The sequence below is a fragment of the Gobius niger genome (genome assembly GCF_951799975.1).
Source record: "Gobius niger genome assembly, chromosome: 5".
Classification (NCBI taxonomy): Eukaryota; Metazoa; Chordata; class Actinopteri; order Gobiiformes; family Gobiidae; genus Gobius; species Gobius niger.
The window spans coordinates 20,291,213-20,317,836 of NC_136856.1; the positions used below are offsets into that span (position 1 = coordinate 20,291,213).

The 26,624-nt window shown below is 40.0% G+C and overlaps 1 protein-coding gene across 1 annotated transcript; it reads right to left on the reverse strand.

Moving 5' to 3' along the window:
- Positions 1-2,363: 2,363 nt before the first annotated feature.
- On the reverse strand, positions 2,364-25,384 carry kdrl (kinase insert domain receptor like). The gene is made up of 30 exons (XM_079557149.1): positions 24,929-25,384; positions 21,282-21,372; positions 20,560-20,759; positions 19,726-19,853; positions 19,085-19,244; positions 18,869-19,005; positions 18,599-18,770; positions 18,401-18,527; positions 18,158-18,324; positions 17,160-17,316; positions 15,591-15,714; positions 14,651-14,759; positions 13,418-13,702; positions 13,197-13,343; positions 12,982-13,110; positions 12,673-12,779; positions 12,309-12,438; positions 11,981-12,085; positions 11,276-11,389; positions 11,107-11,195; positions 10,884-11,034; positions 9,857-9,954; positions 9,530-9,652; positions 9,326-9,437; positions 8,759-8,858; positions 6,754-6,859; positions 6,267-6,391; positions 5,306-5,384; positions 5,093-5,196; positions 2,364-3,176 (listed from the first exon to the last, which is right to left on the reverse strand). Exons 1-30 carry the CDS (start codon positions 24,990-24,992, stop codon positions 3,035-3,037), a joined length of 3,882 nt encoding a protein of 1,293 aa, XP_079413275.1. The 5' UTR covers positions 24,993-25,384; the 3' UTR covers positions 2,364-3,034.
- Between the last annotated feature and the right edge of the window lie 1,240 nt (positions 25,385-26,624).

Sequence of the window (26,624 nt, forward strand, 5' to 3'; positions counted from 1 at the left end):
CTATGAAGAAAAAGTGTCAAAACTATGAAGGAAAAGTGGCAAAAATGTGAAGCAAAAGTGGCAAAAATGTGAAGAAAAAATGAGAAAAATATGAAGAAAAGTGGCAAAACTATGAAGAAAAAGTGGCAAAACTATGAAGAAAAAGTGGCAAAAATGTGAAGCAAAAGTGGCAAAAATGTGAAGAAAAAGTGGTAAAACTATGAAGAAAAAGTGGCAAAAATGTGAAGAAAAAGTGGCAAAAATGTGAAGAAAAAATGAGAAAAATATGAAGAAAAAGTGGCAAAACTATGAAGAAAAAGTGGCAAAACTATGAAGAAAAAGTGGCAAAAATGTGAAGGAAAAGTGTCAAAAATGTTAAGAAGAAGTGGCAAAAATATAAAGTAAAAGTAGCAACAATATGAAGAAAAAGTGGAAAAAATATAAAGTAAAAGTGGCAAAAATATGAAGAAAAAATGGCAAAAATGTGAAGCAAAAGTGTCAAAAATGTGAAGAAAAAAGTGACAAAAATGTGTGATGAAAACCCAACAAAAAAAGCCACAAAAGTGACAAAAAGCTATGAAAATATGGCAAAAGCATTTTTTGTAGGTCTTAGCTTTCAAATGAGCCGTGACACTGGCCTGGACGCTGTAACTTAACAAGAGCAACTGACAGCGATGCCACGTAGCACCCATATAGAAATAAATGCTCACATTTGATTTAAGCTCAGTATTTTTTGTGGCCATATCTTCTCATCAACATCAGAGGCATCAGAACGAGATATTTCTTCCACCACTGAGACCTACACACAACTGATCAGCGGCAACACAAAAAGGGTAGAAATCGACACAATTTTAAAAAAACAGTCCACAATTACTGTATAAATATATTTATTAACTTATATGCTCTGTTTACAGTGTGAGGACAGTACTTTCAATATAGTACACTCAACAGCTTATTACATAAAAGAAAACAACAACTATGTGACTGTAGTACAATGGTAGTGTAGTAATGAGTGTTTGCATCAGTGTTTCATTACTGCAAGGTGTTTACAAATGTGGCACAAACAACATGGTACATATACTAAAAATAGATAAAGAAAATACAAAATCTCTGTAACACTGCTTGATAAAAAATAGAATAAACTTTAGCGTATGAAAAACGTATAAAACTTCAGTGCATAACTATTTCTTTTCGGACAAAACAAACATTGGTCCAAGGCCATTAAATGATTTGTGTTACACTGAACATCGCGGCATCTCCTGGTTAGTCGTTCAAAATGCTACTGCTGCACTGCTACTGGATTTGTTCAGTAATAATAAGGATGAATGAACGTTTTATGAACCTTTTGGTCAATAATACTCCTCAGTATAAACACCCAGCTTTTGCGCCTATGAGAGAAATATATAGGTCGACTAGGGCTGGGTACCGTTAATATTTTTTTTTATACTTTAATGATACTTGGTTTTCGACACCGATACCTGAACAATACTTTTTCCGATACCCATATTAAAATATTCGTCATGTAGAACCATAAAACAGATTAATAGTGTTAATTTATTCCTTTTCCTTTCATTTAAAGGCGAGATGCAAGTTGGCCATTTTATACTCACTACTGCCACCTCAGGTCATACGTGCAACTGCACCTTCCTTTAACTACAAAAGGGTTGCCTGGCTCTGCCATACTCTTCCCTGTTCATTCCATGCAGGGAGTTAGTCTGGTCACGGAGCAATTGGAGCAGTTTGAAGGGGCGGGCCTAACGCGCACAGATTGTCAGTGAAATAAACCAATTAGCGATTAGCGGACGTGACGACAGCTGTGTCCAATTAAACAAATATGAAGTGAATATAAACTCACGCGGAAGACGCGAGGCAAAATCCTTGACTACTTCATCCAATGATTAGTTTTGGCTAATGTTAACGTTAATTGAACTAAAAACACAGAGGTGCAGCGAGTGACGTAACCATCTCATTTCTCTGTGACGGTGGTGATTGGTTCGGCTCGGCCTTAGCCGCCAATCAACAACTTGTCTACCGTGCGTGGCCAGACCCACCTTCTTTCGTGCAGAAAGAAGGTGGGTGTGGTTTATCAGGCTAACAAAAGGGCAGAAAAAACACTTTCCAAGATTTTCTTATTTCCCCCCTTTTTTTTTTCAACCAATTTTCCATATTTTTCCAGATTTTCACAGTTTATTCCACGTCCCCCCCACACACACACATTGTTCAACATTTTTCCCCAATTTACCCCCAATTTTCCCACTTGTTTTGAATTTTTTTTCTTTTACATTTCGATGACCAACCGCACCAAAGTTGAATAACATTTAATATCTCTTCCAGTACCTGCTTTCAATACTTTTAATTTTTTTGATACCAGTAGTATCAAAACCTTTATTCCCCGATACCAAACTGGTATTGTTTAACGGTACCCAGCCCTCAGGTAGACCAGGCTGACTTTAACAGTAATACATGGTTTATAGAATATACAGAGTAAGACATGTGCTTCTCCAGGCTAATATTGAAAAGTGCAGATCAGTGACTTGGCCTGAACCGCTCAAATGATCTGTTTCATAGTCTCATCTTTCTTAAACTAAGCAAATAACTATATACTCTACATAAATATTACGTATAATTTAATGCTTTTGGAGAAAAAATGTTCCTATAAAATTGTATTTATTCAAAAGATAAATCAGACTTGTGACCCCCCTGAGATAATGAAAAAAGAGCAAGAAATTTAGAACTATTGCCTGCGTATTCTCTATGATATTGATGAAGCATAACAATAAGAAACCTATGTACATCTATTAGGGGGGAGGCCTGCAGCGAGGTTTCACAGTAGTTTAGATAATTACCTGAGGAGCCCGTGTGCAGGAGGACAAATCAAAGTGGACGTTTCAGGGAAAACAGCAGCGTTAACGCCTACATCGGAAACAAGGGCAACAATATACCAGTCTTTGTTGCTTTGTCCACTCTAATTACTCTATACAGGAATCTCACAGGTTTCTCTTCCCAGATACCAGGCCAGAGTCAACAGGGGAGGGGTCCTGGGACAGAGCTGGTGTTAAACCGGCGGAGTGGAGTAGCGCACCACAGAGTTGTAGTCGGGCGGAGGACTGTGACACTCCAGACCCGCGTCCAGGACAGAGTCATCCAGACTGAAGTCACCCAGAACGGACTCTTTGCTCTTGCTCATGGCCTTCTTCCTGAAAAAAACAACAACATCTTGGTCACCACATGCAGTCACACACATAGAGCCTGTGGTGTGAAGTGATCGACACAGGGAACTGAGCAGCAAACTGTGAATGCTCAGGGATTTGAGTAAGAACACAGTAAGTAAAAGAATATACATGCCTTATAGCTGACAGCTGACCATTTAGCTATCGTATCGTATTTGTCTATGAGTAGACAAAGGGACTGATGTGTAATTAATCATCAGTGACTCCCTACAGTGAAGAAAAAAAGTATTTGGATACTTTCCCATAGACTTTCTATTGGATTTTGGAGAAATACTTCCCACTGTATGTTCATTTCAGTCATGGTATCAATGCAATAGACCCTTTAACTGCTGACATCATCAGTGACATCATCTGGAGGCAGGAAGTGATCAATTTATAAACTAAAACTAGCAATTATAAGTGTAAAACTACAGCTAAATAATGTGGTCCTGTTGTGGCTTAAGATGCAAGACCAAGAGGAATGACATTTGAGACGATAAAATAAGGTTTATTTGATATTTCCAAAAACAGCTAAACATTTGTTTATTGTTACCATGACAACAGCTCCAATGGAAATAGATATGAATCTAACTTCCTGCCTCCAGCTAAGCCTGGAATGTTTACAAACAACTAAAGGGTCTATAGTCAACACATAGAATAAAACGTTGGAATGTGAAAATATTTTGTACTATTGATGTAATCAATCATGTTGGACATTTCTGTTCAGCTTGAGGCTCAGAATATGAGTAATCGCTGGCTTTTGTTTTTCTGTCGGTTGCCAGGAGTTTCCTGGGCTGTGCAGAGAAGGTTAGAGGGTCAGAAACCAGCAGGGGCAGGTGACGCCCCTGTAATGGTACGTCGTCTACAACTAAGAGAACTTAGTAATGACAATAGTGTAAACACTAACGTGATCATTTGAGGTCATTGTTAAGTAAATTTGATCATGGCCTTGAAAGGAACAGGTGAATAACTGGAGCCTTGTAAAATGCTGTTTGCGTGTTTAACGGTGTTAGTGATTGTGGGATTATCCCATGAGGAAGTCCTCACACCTCATTCTCTGCATGCCTGGATGCCCTTCACCATGGCAGCCGCCCGTATCAACCCTGGCACACTTACAACAACTGGGTCTATGGTGGGTGTGGCTTTGAATGAAGTATTCAATTAAATTAATGTGTCTTTTCATTCCATAGTGGAATAACTCTTGTGTCAGTCATTTTATCTTTTGACAGCATTCATCAAATGAGGGCAAGTTTACAGTTAATATGTTTTATAGGTATGTTTCGTTTTGTATATGAAGCGGTAAATCTCTCTAAATTTCTTTCACTGATGCAGAAACGTCAATGTGGTTTAAAGTGTAATGGCTCAGAGGGTTTGACCCTGTGAATTAACCTCGCCACTGGCTGCTGTGAACTCTGAATCTCCTGCTGCGGAGAGAGAAGGCAAAGATTTACGCACACTGGACTCGGATTTAATCAAGATCAAAACATCCTCAAGTCAGAACGTGTGTGTCTATATTTCAGATGGATTTCAGAGGATTAAGGCACATACAGCAGGTTGTCATCCATAAACTAATTGTCACTTGTAAATTTCAGGAGACTGAGATGCAACAATGTGTGTGAGAAACAAAAGGGTCACTCTTAAAGCGACTGGGCCCCTGGTAAACGCAGTTGCTCTTTGTGGCCTGACTTTCAGCTTGTCTCCTTCAAACTTTATCTAACCCACGTCCCCTTTGTGCCACTTGGCCTCAGGCGTGGTCTCTCAAGACAAAAGGCCAAACTAGTTGCTGCTTTCTTTTCAAATGCGGCGCTGTGCGCGCTGTAAGACGTTACAGCGTCTGCATTCCTGCTCAGTGGGAAGGTTTACCAGCAGGTATTGTCCCGTTTAAGGCAATATGCTGCACTTACGCCAAAGCTATGATGCTCAGGGGTCGCCCAGCCAAAGATTCAAGGCGTTTCAGTGTCTTCATGTTGTCTGAGGACAGGCCCATCCCACTGTCTGACTGCCCACTCTGATGAAAAACAAAGGAGACCCATTACGCTTTATGGCAAACACATCCTTATTTCTTTATTTAAAAATATATATTTTCATAAAATAATAACTTTGTGAACAATATTTACCCCGTGGTTCTGATTTGTACCATCTTCCATGGTCACCTCATCAAAGGTTTTCACACTGGCAGGACGTATCTTGATGTTCCTGCCACAATAATAACTTCTGATTAGGGCTGCACGACAAATCACAACAAATATCTTATCGCGATATTAGGTGATGCAATATCTGCATCGCAAGAAGCCACACTATATCGCAACATCATTTAAGTCTTCATCTGAATGAGATATTCTTTTGCAAACTCAGCCAAAAACAAACAATGCATTGAACTTATACATGTTTAAAGTTCAGTTTTTATTAAACATTTCATTCTTCTTTGGTCCTGATGTAGTGTTTCTTTAAGGCTTGTTTTAACACAATTTGCTGAAAAACGAGTCATTTACAATTTGTGTTGAATTAGAATGGAACATAATCGTGTTGAAATGGTTTAGTGAAATATCGCAGTAATATCGTTATCGCGATAATGCACAGCTGTATTGCATATCACAAGTTACTTCAATATCGTTCAGCCCTAGTATACTTTTGATTAAAATAATGTAGCGTTTTTATGGACAAAGCAATGTCTGTGCCGTAGCTCCTCAAAAAACACTTCAGCACTCTGTGGTAAAACAGTTCATTTAGCTTAAGTGCAAACTGTCATTGCTGCTTTTCAACACCTTTCAACAAACACAGAAGGAGCAGTGAAAATCCAAGTGCAGGACAAATATTGTTTTAAGCGGACATAATTCTTAAAGCTGCCGCCTCTGGCTCTGAGGAAATTCCTGCTCTGAAAGCTCAGTGTTTCTTATCAAGTGCCAGTCAGCCCCATTGAGTTTAGGTTACAAATGTCAGGAACAAAGCCTTCTGCTTTTAAGAACTAATGAGAGAAAATCAGTTTGTCACAATTCAAATGTAAACTGATTTTGCAGAAGATTTAGCAACACACTTCAATCTCCTAAAATGCCATGACATCAGTGCTTGGTTCTTTACCAGGTGCCTCCCGAGTCACGGAGGGACAGCGGTCGCGTGAGCTTGTCGTCGGCTGACACTGTTCGGGATGGATCTCCAGCTGAACCCAGCAGCGCCGTGTCGATTGGGATGTAGTGTTTTCCCTCCTGATATGAAAAAAAAAAAACACGCAAAATATGTAACAGCGTCCTTTTTGTGGTGACGTTTTAGTGGGTGAAGGCTACAAGTATCAGTTTGTAAACTTTCAAACAACATCAGGAGGTGTAAACATATGTAAAGTGCGCTCTTAAATGGCACTCTAGTCATTTATTATTCAAGATCATTCACTTCAATGTTTTACACACTGAAATACCACTTCTAGTAGTGCATTTAGTGCTGCTGTACGTTCCCCCTTTATGCTGCTGTATTTTTAATCATTTGCATTTGGCATTTTGTAAATAAATGGATTGACAGTGAAATGAATGACTTTAGGTGAAGCTAAACAAAGTAGTGAGTTTATGGAGCACACCTGCTGGACACTGGCCTGAAGCAGATCCCCCAGTTGTCCCACCAGCTCAGTGAAGGAGGGCCTGTTCAGGGGCTCCCCGTGCCAGCAGTCCAACATAGTCTGATAACTGAGAAAGAAAATACGTCATTAAACCAATGTAAGCAGTAAGATTTTACTTTCAATGTAACAAGAACACAATGGTGTCAGCGGTATCAAGCCTCTACACAGGACCTCTGTTAACACTCACATACCCACATCTGGTCCACTCCTAAATGGACTGTCATCCAAGTATTCACACATACAATGCCTGTGCCTGGCTGTATCTGATTCCTTTTCAGTTTTACTGAGAAACCTGGACCACAGGCGTCAGCATTTGGCTCATGTGGGAAGAGTCAGCCTTTGTGTGTCTAACAAGATTTTGAAATAGACTTAAACTAAATTATGTGTAAACTGTGTAAACCAGCAAAGTACCCTAAGAACTTAAAGTGCATATGACAGGTTTTAATGCTTTTGAAAAGATGACTTATTTAGATGGACAACATCAGTTGCATAATTATCATTTTATTTGAGTGAAGCAGTAATTTTAATGAAGAAATGTTGGACTGAAAAGTAATTTTTATTTGCGTTTTTAATCTGCTGACAGGAAGTGACGTAGATAGAGGTAAAGGTCCATAGCAGTTTGACTTGTTCCAATACATTTGTTATTTGTGACATCACACACAATAATTAGCTACCTCCGGATCACAACTGTTGAGAGCTCCATAGATAAACACAGCAAAAAACACAACTTCATCTGAATCTCCTGCTGAAAAAACAACATATAAAAGGCAAAAAACGGTTTTACACCTAATTTGAATATAGCTCACCATTTCTCCAGGAAAATGACGATATTTTTATATTCATAACGAGCCTTCAATGTGTGTGGAAAAAATAATTAATTGATAATTAATGCCAGAAAAGTATAACTAATGAAAATCCAGTAAACGTAAATGAGTAAATGTGATATTTCTTTGTGATCAGATGGTTGCACATGGTTGCACGGCAACAGTTTAAAATTGTTGTCCTTCATCTATGTCACTTCCTGTCGGTGTCCAATAAGGAAGGGAAACTATAAACATCACAAAAATGGCCAGACTAAAGAAAGCTGGGTATAATCTTAAGCAAGATCTTAAATATAATCGTGTGAACTATGTTTTATTGTGTCTAATGTGTCATATGCACTTTAAAAGCATCAGTGAACCATAAATGAAGCCAAAGTATTACCTGTACATTTACCACAGCTTGAGAGCCACTGAGCTGTATGGTAGTTGTATAATGTGGCCTAATCAGACCATATTCACCATGACTGAGGAAGTAGCTGTATCGTTCATTTGTTTGTGTCAGACGAAATAGCATGCCGTGACTATCATGTTTTGTATTTGGTAAGCGACAGGAAGTGAGCATCCTTTTCCTCATGTCTTTTATTTGAGCCTCGTCTTAAAAATAACTTCAAGTATCAAAACTGCAGCGGACCGCGCAGATCACACGCCTCATATGAAAGAGAGTCATCCTATTTACTGTAGAGCATTTTGTTCAACATCGAGCTTGCATTTAGAGTGCTTTCTCTTTGTTTTTAACAGGAGGAGGCCTCAATCTCTCATGCATGGGGAGTATAATCTGGCACAGGCCTTTTCTTTGGTGCTGCTGAAGTGTAAAAGAGATTCTTGGCACCAGCCGTTCTGTCTCTACAAATACCTCAGAGAAACCTGGAAACTACAATCTGGGTTACATTTAGTATTTTGGTCAGTGTTTCATTTGGAAAGTTGGTAGATTTATTCTCCCGATGAGAAAATATTCATTTTAAACATGGTTAGGTATTCAGAGTCATGTTACATTAAAGCCAGACATCGCACCACAGCGTTCAGGTGTAAATCAGTATCAAAGGGTCTGGTTAAAACAGACTTCAACATAACCTACAGTGAGCAGCATTTTGTTCGTCGCACACACTTTTATCACAATATTGTATAGAACAGAATGCACGTCTTACATTTCCGATGAGGAGTATTCTGGTGCTCTCATCCTGGTCCCCTCTTTGAGTCTGCAACAAAACTCTTCATCAATCTGGACTCCGGGGTAAGGCGAGGCACCTGCAAGCAGAAAACATCATCTTCATTTGAACACGGAAGCATGACAATGTTTTTTCAATTCTGGCACTGCTGTCAGCATCTAAGTTGTGCCTGAGAGGCAGATGCATTGGGAAGGGAAACTGTGAGAAGTACAGTATGTACCTAAAGACATACTGGTTTCTGTGTGAATGGAGAAAAGATGATATGACAGTCAGACAAAAGAAGTCTGTATTTTGCTTGGCTTTTACAAATTATGTTTCTTTTTCAAACCAAAGAATGATTTTTATCTGGATTTTGGCTTTAAGAACCTCATTAAAGAAGTTGTTCTGAGTTAAAATGGCACGCTCTGACTCAGTGCCTTCAGATGCAACATGATTCTCTATGATTACTAAGAAAAATGTACTTATACAATTAAGTCTGAAGTCTGCGTCCTTCCCTTAGAGTCAGAGTCAGCCATAACTTTTAGATCACATGAACATTCCTCTTACCCAAAGAAAAGATTTCCCACATGAGAACCCCAAAGGACCACACGTCGCTCTGAGTTGTGTAGACCTTGTCAAAAATGGCTTCAGGTGCCATCCACTTCAGGGGCAGTCTCGCCTTCAGACAGAAAACGCTGTTAGCCACTGTACTCTACTACTGTACATGTCACACCAATACATCTGAACGGGGAGCCTGTGGGCAACACTCACATCTCCTTTGCGCACATAATCCGGGTCTTTGTAAACATCTCGAGCGAGTCCAAAGTCACAAATCTTGACGACGTTATTCTCAGACAGCAAAATGTTTCTTGCAGCCAAATCACGATGGATGCACTAAGAAATGGAAAGGATTATTCAAAACGAATGGATGTTCAAAGAACAGCACAGAAACAACACTAAAATTCTTCAATTATAACAATGTGGCTTTTCTTATGTTCTACAAATAACATTTTACACGACACGCTTCATCAGAATTATACATTGAGAATGACATATTTCACTGTGGTAAAAGAAGAAGCATAAGGATGATCTGGTTACCTTACGAGACGCCAAGAATTCCATCCCTTTGGCAACTTGGAAACTGTAGCAAATCAGATCCTCTAAAGTCAAGACTCTCTTGTATAAATCTTCAGCTTCTGAGAAACAAAAACATTTGGAGCACATCAATATTGTTAAGTATTCCATACATCTTCCATACGATTCTCAACAATGGCATTTGAGGTCGTTTGCACCAGAACATACTTGCAGCGTTCTGCTTTAGACATGCCCCGCACATACAATAATATTACTTTATTATAATAGATACATAGTTCTATAGCGCTAATTGACGAGGATCCCATTGATCGCACCAGTACAACCCAGGAAAACATTTTGTTGAAAATGCACCCAACCTGGTCCCACTCTACAGCCCTGACTTAGTTTAGTAAAACATTAGGTTTTATTAAAACTGGGTTAAGAGCAGGGAGAGACATTCAGCAAATTGTCAAAGCCAGGACCCCAACTGATGACACTGAGGCGGAGACAACATTTAGCAAACGTGCTTCAGCTTTGATCACGAGGCGGCTGGGGCGCAGTCAAAACAGCGCTGCACAAAGGACTGTTCTAAACCACATTTAGCTAAATATTAACTCCAGTTTGTCACGTAGTCGTCTCCTCCTGTGCTGTTTTAGCACTTCCTTTTTTGATGACAAAACAAATCGGATTTGTATTTATAATTCAGATGTGCGGTGAAATGTGTATATTTGGTACTAAGAGGCCGCTCAGAGGAGCTCTTCCACAGACACACCTGAATAAACAGCTAATCAAACCTAAAATAATTCAGTCTGCACATGAAGGAGAGTAAAGCATCCCTGACTGGGACAGGAAGTGAACGCCTCCCTCGTCTCAGTGGGTGACAGTAGCTCCTGCTGGAGTGATTGTACTACTGAACAGGAGGAGGAAGTGTCCCATCAGAAAACAATCCGAGGAGCAATTTTATTTCTCTGGAGAGCAAAGCTCAGGTTGAGGGGGTGAGAAGGCAGCAGGGGGGCAGAGGGGGCAGGGTGAAGGGAAGCAGGACCTTTACCTTCTTCCTCTTCCTCTGAATCGCAGTAGCTCTTATCTTCTATGAAGCCAGAGCTCGCAGAGCTTCCGGTGCTGGCCACACTCTCCAGGCGACGCTTCATTAACTCACTCAGCTCACAGTCCGCCCCCGACACCACCTTACTGTCCGGATTCTGTCCCGAACATAAGGTGAAGTATTTAAGTAACAACTCATCATCCACAAATATCAATTAAAGGGAACTCACCTTATAGACGACAAAATCCTCTCGTTTGCTCCTCAAATAGTTGGACAAGTTTCCATATTTACAAAACTCAACAATCATCATCAATGGTCCTAATTGTGAAAGGATAAAAAGGTTTAAACATAATAAATAAATGAAAATAATTAAAAAAGCTTCTCCGTCATTAGCACACCTCCGGGCTTTGTACAGGCTCCGAGCAGGTTCACAACATTCAAATGGTGTCCGATATGAATAAGGATTTTCAACTCAGACATCAGAGCTTTCCGTTCATTGGATGTAGCTCCCCCTGCAAAAAGTAAAAAAAAAAAAATCTGGTCAGAGAGCTGCTGCTTTCCATTAGGTTAGGTCTGACCCCAAACTAACCAGAGAGGGTTTGTCCCGGGAGCTCACGATTTATGGTCAGACATGATTTATTTCAGTGTCCTGCACATCCTATGGCTACAATACGCATGCATCGACAGCAGTGTATTTATTCAGCACTACGCTTACCAACTTACTAAAAATGTACCATTTCAATGTATTATTTAATTCATTGAAGCAGTTGCTGTGTAAAGGGATGTTGTACATAAATAAAAAGGTTTTTATTCTAAAGCAATGCCTGCTTTAAAGAAGTGTGTTACTTTTAACATGAACCTCCTCATCATTGTGCAGAGTTGACAGTCGCGTCCAAGTTTTTTTCTTCTGTAATTTTTCCTATACTTTACCTCCAAAGGCAACGCTCACTTTACTTTGGACACAAACATTACCGTAATTGTCATCACATGTGGCTCTTGAACTTTGCTCTGGAAATCTACCGTTGGTTCTACTGACACGGAGGATTTATTTATCGGCTGCACATACCACAATAATAAGGTGAACGCGAGGACCGGGACTGTACCTTTGAGCATTTTTACTGCCACAGTCTTGCATGTCGAGAACTTGTCGATCCCAAACGCTGAAGCCTCCACGACTTTTCCGAAAGCTCCGTGGCCAAGAGTTTTGCCTGAATAAACAAAGTAATAATGCATAAATGTTGAATTCATTTGTCAGATAGTCGGGCGGCAAAGCATGTTACATTCTTAGCCCATTATATTGTATGGCTTAAGAGCAAAATGGGTTTATTTTCTTTGTGACAGTAATCTCTTTTAAATTGCAAAACACAAGCATTTTCAAATTAGTTAAAGTAATAGCGTTACTATAAAATCATGCGTCAGCTCAACACACACCGAGTTGCAGTCGATCCCGCGGAAACTCCCACTTGTTGCTGTCGTACTGCAGCAGGTCGTTTTGTTCTTCCAGAGGACACTCGTCAGGATCAATGATGATGGAGGGCCCCATTTTGTAATGCGCAGGCTGCTACGATTCGGAAAGAGGAAGTGAGAGAGTGCTATTATTTTAACATTATGATTCTGAATTTACTGTCCGAGTTAGTCTATGGTACTTCCCACAAACCATCTAATCTAAATATTTCCCAAATGTGCAGATTATAAATCCAGCAACACTCGAAACCGCAAAAAACTGTGTGAGATGTTTTCATAACTCCACAAAGTCATCTGTGAGAACTAATAAGAGTCGATGAGGAATCCTTACCTTTCTAAGTCTGCGAATAAACATAATGAACATAAACCAGAGGAAGGTTGCCACAGCTCCAGTGCACACCAGAATGATCAGCTCAACATTTGGCTTACTGTCGTCATCTGAAAGAGAAAAACAATCGTCAGGCACCAGACTCTGACGCTCGGTGAGAGGCGAGATCATAAAACTCTTGAGCAATTTATTAAGCATTCCTGGCAGTCACACATTTTGCGCTCGTGGAGACCTTTCAGTCAGTGAAATAGTCAAGGGAAACATTTCAAAAAAGAGCGAAAGGAGGACCTCAAAGGAAACTGAGTGACTAACCATAGACATAAACAACAGCGCTTGTCTTCGCAACACCAAGATCATTCGAGGCCACACACTCATAAAGCCCCTCATCATCTTTTTTTACTCGGTCAATGATCAGCACTCGATCATCCCCAAATGTGATGCCTGTAAATGGAAATCATACAAATGCTGAATTGAAAAAAAAAAAGGGAAAAAAAAGATAAATCAAGTTGAAGCATTTGAATATTTACCTGGGCCTTTTTTCACTTCAAGCTCATTTTTGTACCACATGATGTTGGGACGAGGAACGCCATCAGCTAAACAAGTCAAAATGAGGGTGGTGCTGCTATTCACATACTGATCTGTCAGATTTTGACTCAGCCAAGGCTCTTTTCTCTCTGGAACAGGACAATGGTAGAGCGTTGGAAAGTGTACAGTGCGCTCCATCAATATAGAAAATACAAATACTCACCAGCGACATTTAACATGGCAGTCTTTAGCAAAGCCTTTTTGTGCATCTTGTGCCCCTGACACTTGTATCCCCTGGAGCTGTTTTGAGATACGTTGTACAGATGGAGAGAGCGAGAAATGGAGTATGGGCTTGTCTGAAGAGTGGACATATTTGAGGCTATGGTTTGATTTCTTGCGTCAAGCCACTGGAGGTCTGTGTAGAGGTAACGAGCCGCCTGACAGGTCAGGAGTGCATTGTTCCCCTCAATAACAGACTCTGCCAAAACAGCAATTTCCTCAGTCTGATCTATAGAGACCGGGCAAAGAAATGTGGGACAAATTAGCGCATGCATACTTCACTGTGTGCACTGTGTCAATGAGGAGAGTCTGATGCAGCCTATTTATAGCACATGAAAGAGCAAAGACGCATATGTTGCTAACTTCTTTTTAATCTATTATTTAGAACTAGAGGAATATAAAACTTGAGTTATTTCCTGTTTCATCACAGTTAATTGAAAGCATGCATTTTTGGACAACATGGCTCATGGCACCCCTGCAGTCATTCAGTTGGCGGGAAACAGAGTCTGGGCCCCAGAAGAGCACACCAGGCTTGTTTATTCAGATTGCTGGAAAGCATTTTCTCCTTCATAAAAGAAGACAGCTGTTTTTGCATTTGATCCACTTCTTCGCAGCATACCATCGTTGTTCAACTTCTCCACCTTGTGCAGAACAGCATTTGCAGGTCTTTGTTATTTAAAATAACCTTTGTTCATCCCATAAGACAAAATACATTTGTTGCTAATGTCTCAGTGAGCTTGAAGTGCTGTTGCTTTACCACAGATCATTTGTGATTTTGTGAGCGACACATCCATGCATTCATTACATAACTGTCTCACTGGGTTTGCGTTTGGGAACATTTGGAAATAGTCAGAGATGCATAACAAAGGAATTCTCATCGCACTAGGCTCATAGAACAAGAGGAATGACCTGTTGGTACTGACGCAGGAATGCAGTTATTTGTGGCTGTTTTTGAAAGTGTGCCATTACAGCACTGAGGACATTTGTGTTTCCTCTGAAGCATCTGGCTCTGATGGTTTCAATTAATGTCCCACTGGTCTCTTCAAAATGATCAGCAAATTCCTTGCTATTTTTGTCTCATTTGTATTATTTAAGGTGTTATTAAGACACACATACAACCAACTGTGATCACATCGTTTATACTGAATTCAAGCAAAAGGAAAACGGATGAACTTACTAGTAACGTAGAACGGGATTGTCATTGTGGCAGTTCCCATTTGATTGCTGGCCTCACAAGTGTATAGTCCTGATACATTGGCTGATCCTATCACCAGTATACTTGCAGTCTATTAAGAACAACAGGACAGTACAATTAACAGGATTAAAATGGTATGTTAAGCAGCTGAGTATCTTTGGCTTGAATATATCATATCTCCATGATGTCCTATAGTGGTGCTTTAAAAAGGTCGTTATCACACAGTTATCTTAAAGACGCCTAGGACTGTAATTTCACCATCTGTAGCTCAATAGAAAATATTCGCTGACTCCTCTTAAAACTGCAGCACCTTGCAGCCCTAATCTGTGCCCTGTGTTTTCTTTCATGACGACGTGGGACACACTGCATTCGACGCACACCACTCAGGGAGCTGACCTTTATTCACGGGCCAACACAATTTATGTGGGTTGACAGAAAGGAATTCATCCAACAACGAACCCCACTTGTTTTAAAACCCTGCTTGTTATCATTGACCCTTTGTGCTGACCCTCAGACAGAACTAAGCATTAAAGGGTTCGAAAACACGGTTCTTAAATTATAGAAGAAAATGTATGAATAGTAAAAAGCGAAGCAAAACTTGTTCGCATTGACCTGGTCACACGGCATATTAAGGAAATGGGCATTTTGCAGTGCTGTTCCAAAGAAATGAGTGGTCATGGTTTCTGGTAATGTAATAACAATGTACAAATTACTATGTGGTGATTCATACAAATAACGAAACAAATCAAGTGTGTGTGTGAGTAATCACTATCACTCATGTTACACTTTCTGGTACCGCACTTTCACTGTGCTTTGAAGTAAAGCTTAACATTTCGCTCCTGTCCACCAGCATTTTAGTTTGTTCTAATCTAAGTGCCAGTTATTTACTTATAAGAACTGAATCGGTCTAATGGGGACATACCTTATTTTTTCCTTGGACCAGCTCAGGTTTATAGTTTACACTCTTGATCCAATTGTGGGAATAATTTCTCTTCTCGTTGTCAGCGGTAACAACGAACGACTCGTGAAGAACGCTACCATGGCAACTGTAGAAAAGACAAAAACAACCAAACATAATCTACATGATAAACTTAACAGAAAATGTACATGTTTTATATATATTAATACATTTAATTGTATTTTAGGATGTAGCAGTTTGGTAGTAAAATCATATCAAGCTGCTGTTTAGAACTATGGTTTTATGTTCTAAATAAATATGTAATAAATAAAGGGGTCTGAATATTCCCTGAACCCACTGAATGTTACAATCACAATGTGGCCTATTTTGAAGCCACTACAACATCAGCGTAAAGCGGAGAATTGCACCAGACATGGGAATTGTAGTAGGCCCTAAGTCATCCCACCCTCGAAGCCTTGAGCACCCGTAGAGGCGAACAATCAGCCTGATGAGAGCAGAGGCCGAGGAGGAAATGGCAGCAGCGACAGGAAGGGCTGTGCGTCAGCTTTCACAGGAACCCCCTGAGCTTCTGGCCAGGGAAGATAAGCCTGATCCTTAGACCTTAGCCGTCAACAATTGATATCTGATAACTTCTCAACCTGGCTAGGTGATAAAGAGCGCACCATACTGACCACTTTCATGCAAGGCAAAAAATACAGCGCTTTCCCACATCAAATAAAGTAAGATCCTGCCAACTCTAAAACCAACCACTGACCCTGTGTTTTCTTTACAAAACAAAAAGAAGATATGATCGTGTGGAGCAACACGCTGGATTTACTGTGACAGGTACTTCACAGGGTCAGGCGCCTATAAAACAAACATGCACAGCAATAGGCCTCCCACCAGGTTATAGCGGCTAATTACTTGTCTACCACAGCACAGTGCCATTGCTGATTATCCTTAAGGAACTGAATGCATTAAGCCTAATTACATTATGTAATAACTTACATACAAATATCGATTGAACATAAAACAATACACAGAGAATCTGTAAGTGCAGAAAATATACAGTATATCCTTGCAATCTCTCAGCACACTGCTGTTTGTTATTGATGTTGATAACATGAAAGTAGACGCTGACTTTTCAACTGATTACAAAACTTACAAGACTCCTGCACTGGCTGAAAACGGTGAATGTCTGCAGATGTATTTGCAGGTTCAGTAAAAGGCTGGTATTTTTTCATGGCCCTTTGTGCTTTATTTCTCCATAGTTTAAAGTCAATGGCCACAAAACAGAGTGCAGTTCAAACATTGATTTGTGCCTTATTCTTGGATAAAGTGAAGAACAAAAAAACAAAATTGTTTCCACATAATGGTGGGAAACCAAATAGTATCTTCCTCTTTATTTGCAACAAGCGTTTTTTAGTTTGAGAAAAAATAAATCATTTAAACATCTGATGACAACTGAGACTCCTGATGGTGTGATATACTTTTTGATTCCGTGTTAAACTAAAAAGCTAACGGCCCATTGATGCAGAAAATGTTATTTTAACGCTTGAGTGCTTATTGCAAGATCAAAGCTCAGAGACTCACTCTTTTGTGTCCGGGTCCGAGGGACATGGCTGCCAGAGCCAAGTGATGTTTGGCAAGGGCAGTCCATAGGCAGTGCAAGTCAGCTGTTGCTCTTTGCCAAACATATAGGGCTGCACATCCACAGTAGACACTTCTGCCTCAGAAATAGCCGGAGGCACTGTAAAGTAAAGGGAAAAAAAGCCATCAGACACATGACAGGGAGGTTAAGACAGACAGGACCTACAGTGGAACAGTTAATGTTGTTTTAATGAGCATGATGGTCATACACGGTCTTCCTGATGATTGGTGAGCCTGAGGTTATAGGTCGAAACACAACCCCACAGTGGCCTGTGTCAGAGGACCAGTCATGATTTCTGTACTTGGACAGACCTGAAATTCCTGTGCTGTTCAGGAAAGACCTGCAGTTATTTATACTTTCAATCAAAAGCCACTGCCCACAATCAGCCAGTGCACAACAAGAAACAAGAAACCTGTGCAACTCATTTATTACAGGACATCCATTTATACTGGTACGGTTTTAACTTTGAATGAAAAGCTCAGAATTGATAAAAAAAAATAATCTCACAACAAGCAGGAATTAAAAATCTGTGGCAATGGTGGTGTATTCTTAGAGCATGTCAGTTTAAGATGGTATATGCTCTTAAAACTAGTGATTGGTGATAAATTGTGGCTGTAGCTAACATTGTCATTATGTTATCCATACATTATTTAAGTACATTTTGTGAAGCAACTCATTTCTGCAGCAGTGGCCGCTTCTTGCGCTGTGTAAAGGAATGAGCCTGTGCTGTTACACACTGCGTCAAGTCCTTTCAAAGCAGCCCCAATAATCAACAACAGCTGTCACTGCTACGTCAGTCTTGTCCTGGAATCAACAAGCCCCCAAATTCCTCTCATATTAAGCAGCTACCTGCCGTCCACCCGGCTGGACCGCTGTAACTACACCACAGCGCCACATAAATGCACTTTCATTAACTATAGCTCCAGTCAGATCGGCTTACCATTGAAAATAAGCGAGTAGGTGAGATTCTTGTAGAGCCCTCCTTTTTTGCCCACAATGATCGTGTAGACACCTGCGTGCTTCTGCTGCACATCAGTGATGATCAGATTGTTGGCTGACATTCTGTAGCTACCTGAATTATTTTTGATAGGAACTCCATCCTTGTGCCTGCAACAAAACATGCTTTGTTAATGCTTTTGCATTAACCAAAAGACACAATCACTTTTTTTCTCATGTCACTTACCAAGAGACATCGTCTGTGGCCGGGACTGCTTTGACCTTTGGCCCAAATGAGACCTTCTTAATATGTTTATTAACAAAAATAGTTTTAGGTTTGTCAGTCTTATACGACACATTGAGGAAAGGATGCTCTGGAAGGAAAATAAAATTGAAAGCCCACTATATATGAAATAGTTTATTTAATACAAATTAAAAGACTCACCATAAACTGTGACTGTGGCTTGAACAATTTTATACGTTATGTCTTCCGTCTCTGCTCTACACTGGTACACCCCCTTATCTTCCATTGTAACGTTAGACAAATGTAACCCCTTGCTCATGTAGAGAGTTCTCCCAGACTCTATTCGGGTTTTGTTAGTATGATGCTGATAGTCCTGCAAACAAAACAAGTTCACAATAACACACAAGGCCACAGTCTCATGCTGGGTAAATATCACAGAATATAAAGCTGTGAATATCGTCCATAACTTACTCTCCCTCTTGGGAAGTCCCACGTGAAGTTGATTCTTCCACCATGAGTGGTCTCACCAGTACAATTAAGATTAAGGGAGCCACCAACTAACAGTTTCACGTGGTCTGGGGTGATCTTTACATTTTTAAGATCTGCAGCTATGTGAAAGAAAACATATCTGTCTGAAACTGTTGAGTATAAAGAGTCTTTGATAACATTCTTTGGTTGAAGACTTACCCCATCTTTGAAGCAGGTACAATGATGTGAAAGCATCTCCCTTCACCTCAGTGACACAGGACAGCAGAATGTAGTAAGTGTCAGGACGGATGGGGATCTTGAACCCTACTTTGGGATCCCATTCCATTTCTTCCTTCACCTTCTCTGATAAAGCTGGTCGCTGTGGAGACCAAAAATACAAATTAGAGTTTACAGAGAAAAAACTACTAGCACTAAGTATTCCAACACTCATGGCAAATTTTCTGTCGCAATTTCCCCCATGAAGCAACAGGAGTGATACATGTGCCTGTTTTTTCCTATGACTGGACGCTGTGTCTGTTTGTCCATTGCATTTCCGAATGGTTGAAATATAGATGTGACTATATTTAGCTCAGAACCAATACAAAGAAAAGTGCTTCTGATGCATCTTCCTGTTCAAGCAGGAAGGCGACAGGACGACTCCCTCCGCTGTGCCTGCTCTTCCGAAAGTCGAGCCAATCACTACTGAGTCAATGCTGCTTCTGCAACACTGATCTTAAACACACACAGCCGAATGTGTGTGGTCGTAATTCTGAGTTCACACATCTCAAAACCTAACGAAGTAGAACATGTAACCTCTTTGCAGGGATATATGAAGAAAAGTCGGGTTTGAGAGAGCTTACCGTTTCGAGGGCAACAACAGTGTCAGGAGAAGATGTGCGACATGGAATTATGAGACTGGTATCATTTCTCAAAGTCCACAGAATCTTAGGGTTAGAAGGAAAGGGCTTCACAAATGGTTGGTGCAAATCTGAGACACAAAACCATGTAAATCATGTAAGAAAGTCAGCCAGTCATAAACAAGATGTAAACTTTGAAAGTGTTGTTAAGGTTAGAGTAAAAAGAACTGTTTGTCAGTTGCTAAAGGTCAGGATTTCATATGTTGTGAGACGTAATTACTTGCAATTGGAGTGAGGTCAAACAGAACTGCTGTGATAATATATTGCAACAAATGATCTTGTTAACAGTGCAATGCTTTGAGAAAAAATGTATAAACTAAACACTGTTTTGGTGGTAACACACTGGTAACACTTTTAATCTAAAAACTGACACTCCACTTTGAGGGTCCTTTACCAACCAAGATACACTTCTCTCATTTACAAATCAGATTTGGGGCACTAATACAGTAACACACACAATTTCAAATGGTAAATAAATTAGGTACAGTTATATTTTTCAGCTTGCACTTGCTATTTAGCCCCTTCCTTAATAATGACCTCTTTGTTTCTTATGCATAATTATGTTATGTGTAAGAACTGTCTTCGCAGTTTGTGAGTAACAGTTAAGGAAAGATGTTGAGTTGGGAAATGGATTGTGCAAGTTGTGGTTGCCTTTCTTTTATATATTTAAACTAAACTAAACTCCTACACAATGTTCTAGTTGGTAAACGAAGATGACAGACTGTACAAGCACATCATGACTGCAAAGTTCAGTCACTGTCAGCAGTTCCATCTTACCTGTAACATAGATATAAATTGAACTGTGAACGGAGTGTCTGCAGCTGTATGCCCCGGTGTCGTTGGCTTTCAGGTCACTGATGGTCAGTTTACTGCAGTGAGCGGTAGAATGATGCCTTGGCTCACAATGCCCCACCTTCACACCTTCAGATCCTAACACTCGGACAGAGCCAAGTTCCCAGTGCGGCTGACCATGCCCACTGACAGGTAGAGGAGAAAGAAAAAGTTCTTACCCATAACATTTTAATCCATGGTGTTAGTTGCACTGAAACATCCAGATTGTTGCCAAGGATGGTACTGGTAATTATTTACGGTTATTGCTGAGTTATTTTTAGATATGAGCTGAACATTTCACATGAGAACCTTTGAACTATGTAGCAGACTAAAACGATCTTTCCACTCATGGTCTTTTTAAACACTCGGAGATCCCAGGAGAACATCTGACATTTCTTGCAGACCGTAAAGAATTTGGGGTAACTTTGACCAGTGACACCATGAGTGAGTCATTTAGACATGTGGCCTTGTAGGGAAGCACTGCATTAGACCAAAGATTGTTTCAAGGCATTCCCCGCAGGCTGACAAAATTAGACAGGATTCTTTAAATTCTTATCAAATACTCTGTTATTCCCAAGAGGCAACAACTCTTTGTTCTTTATAGGAATAACCTCAAAGCAACATTTGGTTTGTATAAAACAGCAAAATAAATGTATGATGCTACATACTTGCAGACTAGGGACACTGAATCTCCCTTTTGCAGAACGAGAGGAGTTGCATCAGGCAATGTCCTTGTTACGTGCGCTGCTTCTCCATGCTCTGTGGACAACACAAATGCACATTAGTTCATTATGAGAGAATCATGCATCACTTGTTCCACAGTAGTTCACACTCATGTCTGAAGAAGAAACTAACATTCACCTCTATGTCAGTTTACTGAAATGTAGGACTGGGCAATTAATACAAATTTAATCGAAATCGAAATCTCTACTTGGGTTAATCTCAATAATCTTCATGTAACGTTATAATTGTCAGGCTCGCCGCCACTTGGCAGAAACTGCTCCTATGGGAGAGTTTTGTTCATTAAATGATAATGGAGGAAAACATTTGTTTTTGTTTGAGCTGAGGTTTGAATAAAATGTGTCTCTAAGTTCATGAATCAGCTAAATGTATTTATTTTATTATGAAAAACTAAATCAAATTGAAAATCAAAATAGTCAATATGAGTTAATATCGTCCAGCCCTACGGAAATGTTGTCAGATGAATTAAGAAATTTCTAGGAGTTAACATGTTCTACTATACCAACTTGCTCATGTCATGTTATGATTCAGAACAGCTGTTGTGAGAAAGAAAGTGCCAGCCTTGGCACTCAACATTGACTTCCTCACAAATGATCAGAACAATGTTTTATTGTCCAAGCTTAAGTTAGAAGGGAAAGGGAGGTGGCCTGAGCTGTAACAAAATGATCTGAACAAACTAGATGCACTGGCCATAATGTATTTATTAAATAGATTATATGCACACAACTTTGTTAGAGAAACAGTTCTGCGGTCGTCTTGACACCACGCCCTCGTGTCGAAACTCCACCTGTTCCCACCAGAGCCTGACCATCACTGACCCGAGCAAACGTGCTCACAAACTCCTCAACCAACAGATGTGTGTCCCATCCCTCCCGAACGAACTTCTACAAGGTGCCAGAAATGATGTCTTATTGTGTCAGTTCATTTACCTTAGAGCTGGCTCTCATTAGGAGCCATTAAGAATAATAATGCATTGGTTTTATATATTGACTGATTGATTGATTGATTGATTGATTGATTGATTGATTGATTGATTGATTGATTGATTGATTGATTGATTGATTGATTGATTGATTGATTGATTGATTGAGTTTAGTTAGTAGTTAGTTAGTATTAGTTGTTCTTATTAATAAATTTGATGGAGTGTGGTACAAAGGAGTTTTTTATAGCGGTTACGTGAACAGACGGACAACCTAAACCTCCTCCCAGGCGACAGCAGCTCACTGACACAGGTATAGCGCTTTTCTGAACGCTCAAAGACACTTAACATTGCATCATTCATTCACTCCATACTGGGTGGTGGTAGGCTTCTAATGTAGCCACAGCTGCTCTGGGGTAGACTGACGGATGTAAGGCCGCCAATCTGCGGCATCGGCCCCTCCCCAACTCACACTACATTCACCCAGGCTCGAGTTCCCAAAACGGTCTCCCATCCAAGCACCGGTATGGCCCAAAGAAACACAGTTTAGGGGTGCATTTACAATATTTCAAATGTGTGGCTGAGTAATTATAAGGATGTCCGTGTTTTAATTTAATAGTTAAACCAAACTAAATAAGGAGTAGGAAATAATGTATCACAATCCCCTAGGACACATTTTACGCATAATGAAATAAAACAGTTAAACAGAAACATTTAGAACTAAGCTGAAAAAAAAAAAAGACCAACATGTTTAATAGCCACATACAAGGTGGTTGATTGGTGCTTTAATGTAGCTGAAATCCTCCACCCATCTAAACAATTGTACTCATCAACTACAAGGTTAACACAACAGTTTGGAGCGTGCCTTTTATTGGAGGCAAAATGCCCAGGACTCCTCTAAAAAGCCAAATAAAGGAACATCTGGTCATGACGGGTGGCCGTTGTGGGTTATGTAAAGTTAAGTCCCGTCAGCGATAGGAATCTCCTGCCTAAAGTCTTCTACAAAGCCAGCAAATTCCCTTCCATGATATTGGATAAAGATTAGAAGGGAGACTGAAGCTCCTTTAAACTGAAATCCCATACAGGATTCAAGGAAAATGTATTGCTGGCTCAGAGTCTTAAGTGACCCAGATGCAGTGATCATGATAAACACACAGCTGAGGTTTAGCAGGACAAGACAAGACTTTGATTATTGCGGTTAATATTATGCATATACTGTTTCATCCCATTCACACAACTCAAAACACAAAGAAATATTTGCAATTATCCTCTCCATATTATGTATGCATCCTTAAGAGAAAGCAATTACACGAACCGACAAAGCACTAATATGGCTTTCTGAGCACCACCAGATATGTAACAGGTTTATAACAGGACCGTCAGGTCTAAACTGGCTGAATCAGATCAAAATAGGACTTAATCTTGACAAAGTTATAGTTCTAAGACTAACGCAACTGATTGTGTGTTGATTAAACAAAGAATAGAACTCTAGTGGCAACTGTGCCACATTATGAGCACCATGGAAACCACTTAAATACTTTTTGATCATAACTGTAAGTGGAAGTTTTAGATAAAAATGTTAGTTAATAGTAGTGCACTATTGTATACACATATATATATACACAAATATTATATTGACATCTGTAGTAAGAGTGTGTGCTGTTTTTAATTTTAAATGTGGGAGTCTTGCTGGTTTGTCTGCACTTCAAGTAAGATTTTTTTTTGGTGTATGTTAGAATATGTTACCCTCTTTATTTGACATGAGTACAGAGGTTGTAAACCTGGATAAAGACTGAGATGGTTTGATCAACTCTGTTTCCCTGTCAGACGCAGCAAGTGTCTATCCTGACCATTGTCAGAAGAAGTCTTCGCTCAGGTAGCGTGTCACATTTCCGTGACCCTTGCGAGCCAGAACAATTCCAGGCACTGCATCCGCTTCCTCCTTGTGTCTTTCCCACGCTTAGGTTGTGACAGTGAAGGAAAACTACACAAAATCATTGCAGGCAAAGCAACACAGACTGTGGACGAGAGTGTAATAAAATAGTGGACAGTCTTGTTTGGATGTGTGGATTACTTGACATGCAGGAGGGAAGACAGTAAATATTATATTACTAACATAGTGGCAATACTTTTTTTCTCTCTGGCTCTTTGAAGCAGGACATTGAAAAAATATTGGTCTACCAATATTACACTCACCAGTTGGAAAAAAGAAAACGCCACAAATGAAAGACATTTAGTTAAATCAAGTTAGACCAGATAAATAAACTGTACAACAACACTTAAATAAGAGCAGGACATCAGCAGCTAGAATAACCTTGCACTGCATACCTCTAAGCTAAGTCTCAGTAAGTTAAAACAAGAAAAGATGACCTCGAGTGGAAACATTAGGAACTGCGGGAACCGGCGGGGCACTGATTGATAGCCCATTGTACTGACAATATTGTAGCACTATTTGTGCGGGAACATCTGATCCAAATATGTGACCAAAAGCCAATACAAAGACAACAAAATCCAGAAGTATCGTCACCAGACAAAACATTCACTTTAACACTCAACAGACGTGACATTTCAGTCGGTAATCAACATAAAAAACGCGTCATTTTAAGTAAAAACAACAAATACACAGATGGTTTATAATTGACAAACAGTTCTCACCGTAAGGGAATGAAGAACTCCAAAAGAGGACAATGGCCAGCTTTACATTGACATGAAGGCGCATTCTGTCAACTTTTTGCTAAAAGTCCAATCCGTGTCCAAGCGAAGAATAAATCCACAGGTCTAAGTTCACAACAGCTTCTTGTGTGTTTATAGTTTTATAATTTACGACTCCCACATAAAAGGTGAAGTTAACGCGCGTGTTCTCCCATCTCCAGTGATGCGACTCGCGGGGGAGCTCTCCTGCGCTAGTCCCCAAGTCCAGCTGCCAAACTCAGCGCTGTATCCCAGGGCAGGGCAGGTGTTCTTTCGGCCAAGTTAGATGAATGAAAGCAATGATGAAAGGAAAGAGCCAACACCAAAAAATGATTAAAAAATAGTTGCAAGGTGGGTGCAATCGAGGGCCAGAGAATGTCTGATAACGAGTCTCAGTTTTGTGTGCTCTAAAGACAATTCCCCCTCGCTCTGTACTACAGAGTGCGAGCGCTAGGCACGTTTTATGGACGGAGGCAGGGCGCGCGACGTCACTGTGTGTGGGGGGAGACCATGGGGGGGAGACACGCACTTCAAGGCACAAAGCAGGGGGAACTAGTTAAAAGTAAAGTTCATTCTAATTGTTTTGCAGTAAAAGGTTTGAATCCGAGACTATTTAAGCATTATTTTGTTGCCTAAATGACCCCATAAACAAAGACTCAAGGGGTACAGGACAAAAAAGGTTTGGAACCACTTGGATATGAGTGACCCTTTTGAAAATGTAGCCTAATCCAGAGGTTCCCAAACCATTCAGTCCGCGACCCCTAAAATCACCAGCAATTCGGGACCACCTCCAGTAAAATGTGATATAACCTCTTACCCCCCACCTTGACTGAGCGCCTTTTATCCAATTCAGTTTCACCCAAATCTGAAAGCTTACAGCCTCATACAAAGACCTACAATACTGATCTAAATGGATCCTTTTCCTTGCCTTTTTCATCGCTTTATTTGTTGCCTTTTTTGGGGCTCTTTTTATTGCGTTTTTGACCCATTTTCGTCACTTTTTTAGGCTTTTTCATTGAATTTTTGCAACTTTTTTAATCACATTTTTGCCACTTTTTATAGTTCTTGGTCACTTTTTTGTAGTGTTTTTATCGCATTTTTGTCACATTTTTGTAATATTTTTATTTGCATTTTTGACACTTTTTCATAGATTTTTTGTCACCTTTTTGTTGTGTTTTTGTCACATTTTTGCCACATTTTTGTTGCATTTTCATCCTCGTTTTCATTTACTTTTTGTTGCTTTTTTCCAGAACCTTTAATTTAGGCAAAGCCAAACTGCTCGGTTCAGGTGGGAGTTAAGAGGTTAAAATCTGGTTAATGGTGCTAGATTGGACACTGCATTTTAAATAAAGCACCCCCCCCCAAAAAAACAACAACAACAACAACAACAACAACAAAAAACAAAAAAACAAAAAAAACAACAACAAAAAGCAGCCTGATCTTTAAAATGATTTGTCTGTGTAAAGTGATTTTTTATTAATCACATTGTCTGATTTCTCTCAGCTTAGAACTTTTGCTACTGAACCAAATGGCTGGGCTTCCAAAGGGGTAGATGATGCCCTGTGTTTTTAAACTTAGCACAGAGACCGGATACAGTGCTTTTTATATCAGAGTAAATAAGTGTCTGTAAGTGCTCTGCAGGTGGAGGTTAAGTCCACTC

Excerpts from the sequence above, each read along its gene's own strand:
- kdrl (XM_079557149.1), bottom strand. The coding sequence starts at position 24,992 with ATGCGCCTTCATGTCAATGTAAAGCTGGCCATTGTCCTCTTTTGGAGT. Across the intron at positions 21,373-24,928 it reads GAGTTCTTCATTCCCTTACG|AGCATGGAGAAGCAGCGCAC; the intron begins GTGAGAACTGTT and ends TGTTGTCCACAG. Across the intron at positions 6,392-6,753 it reads TTCAGGCCAGTGTCCAGCAG|GAGGGAAAACACTACATCCC; the intron begins GTGTGCTCCATA and ends TTTTCATATCAG.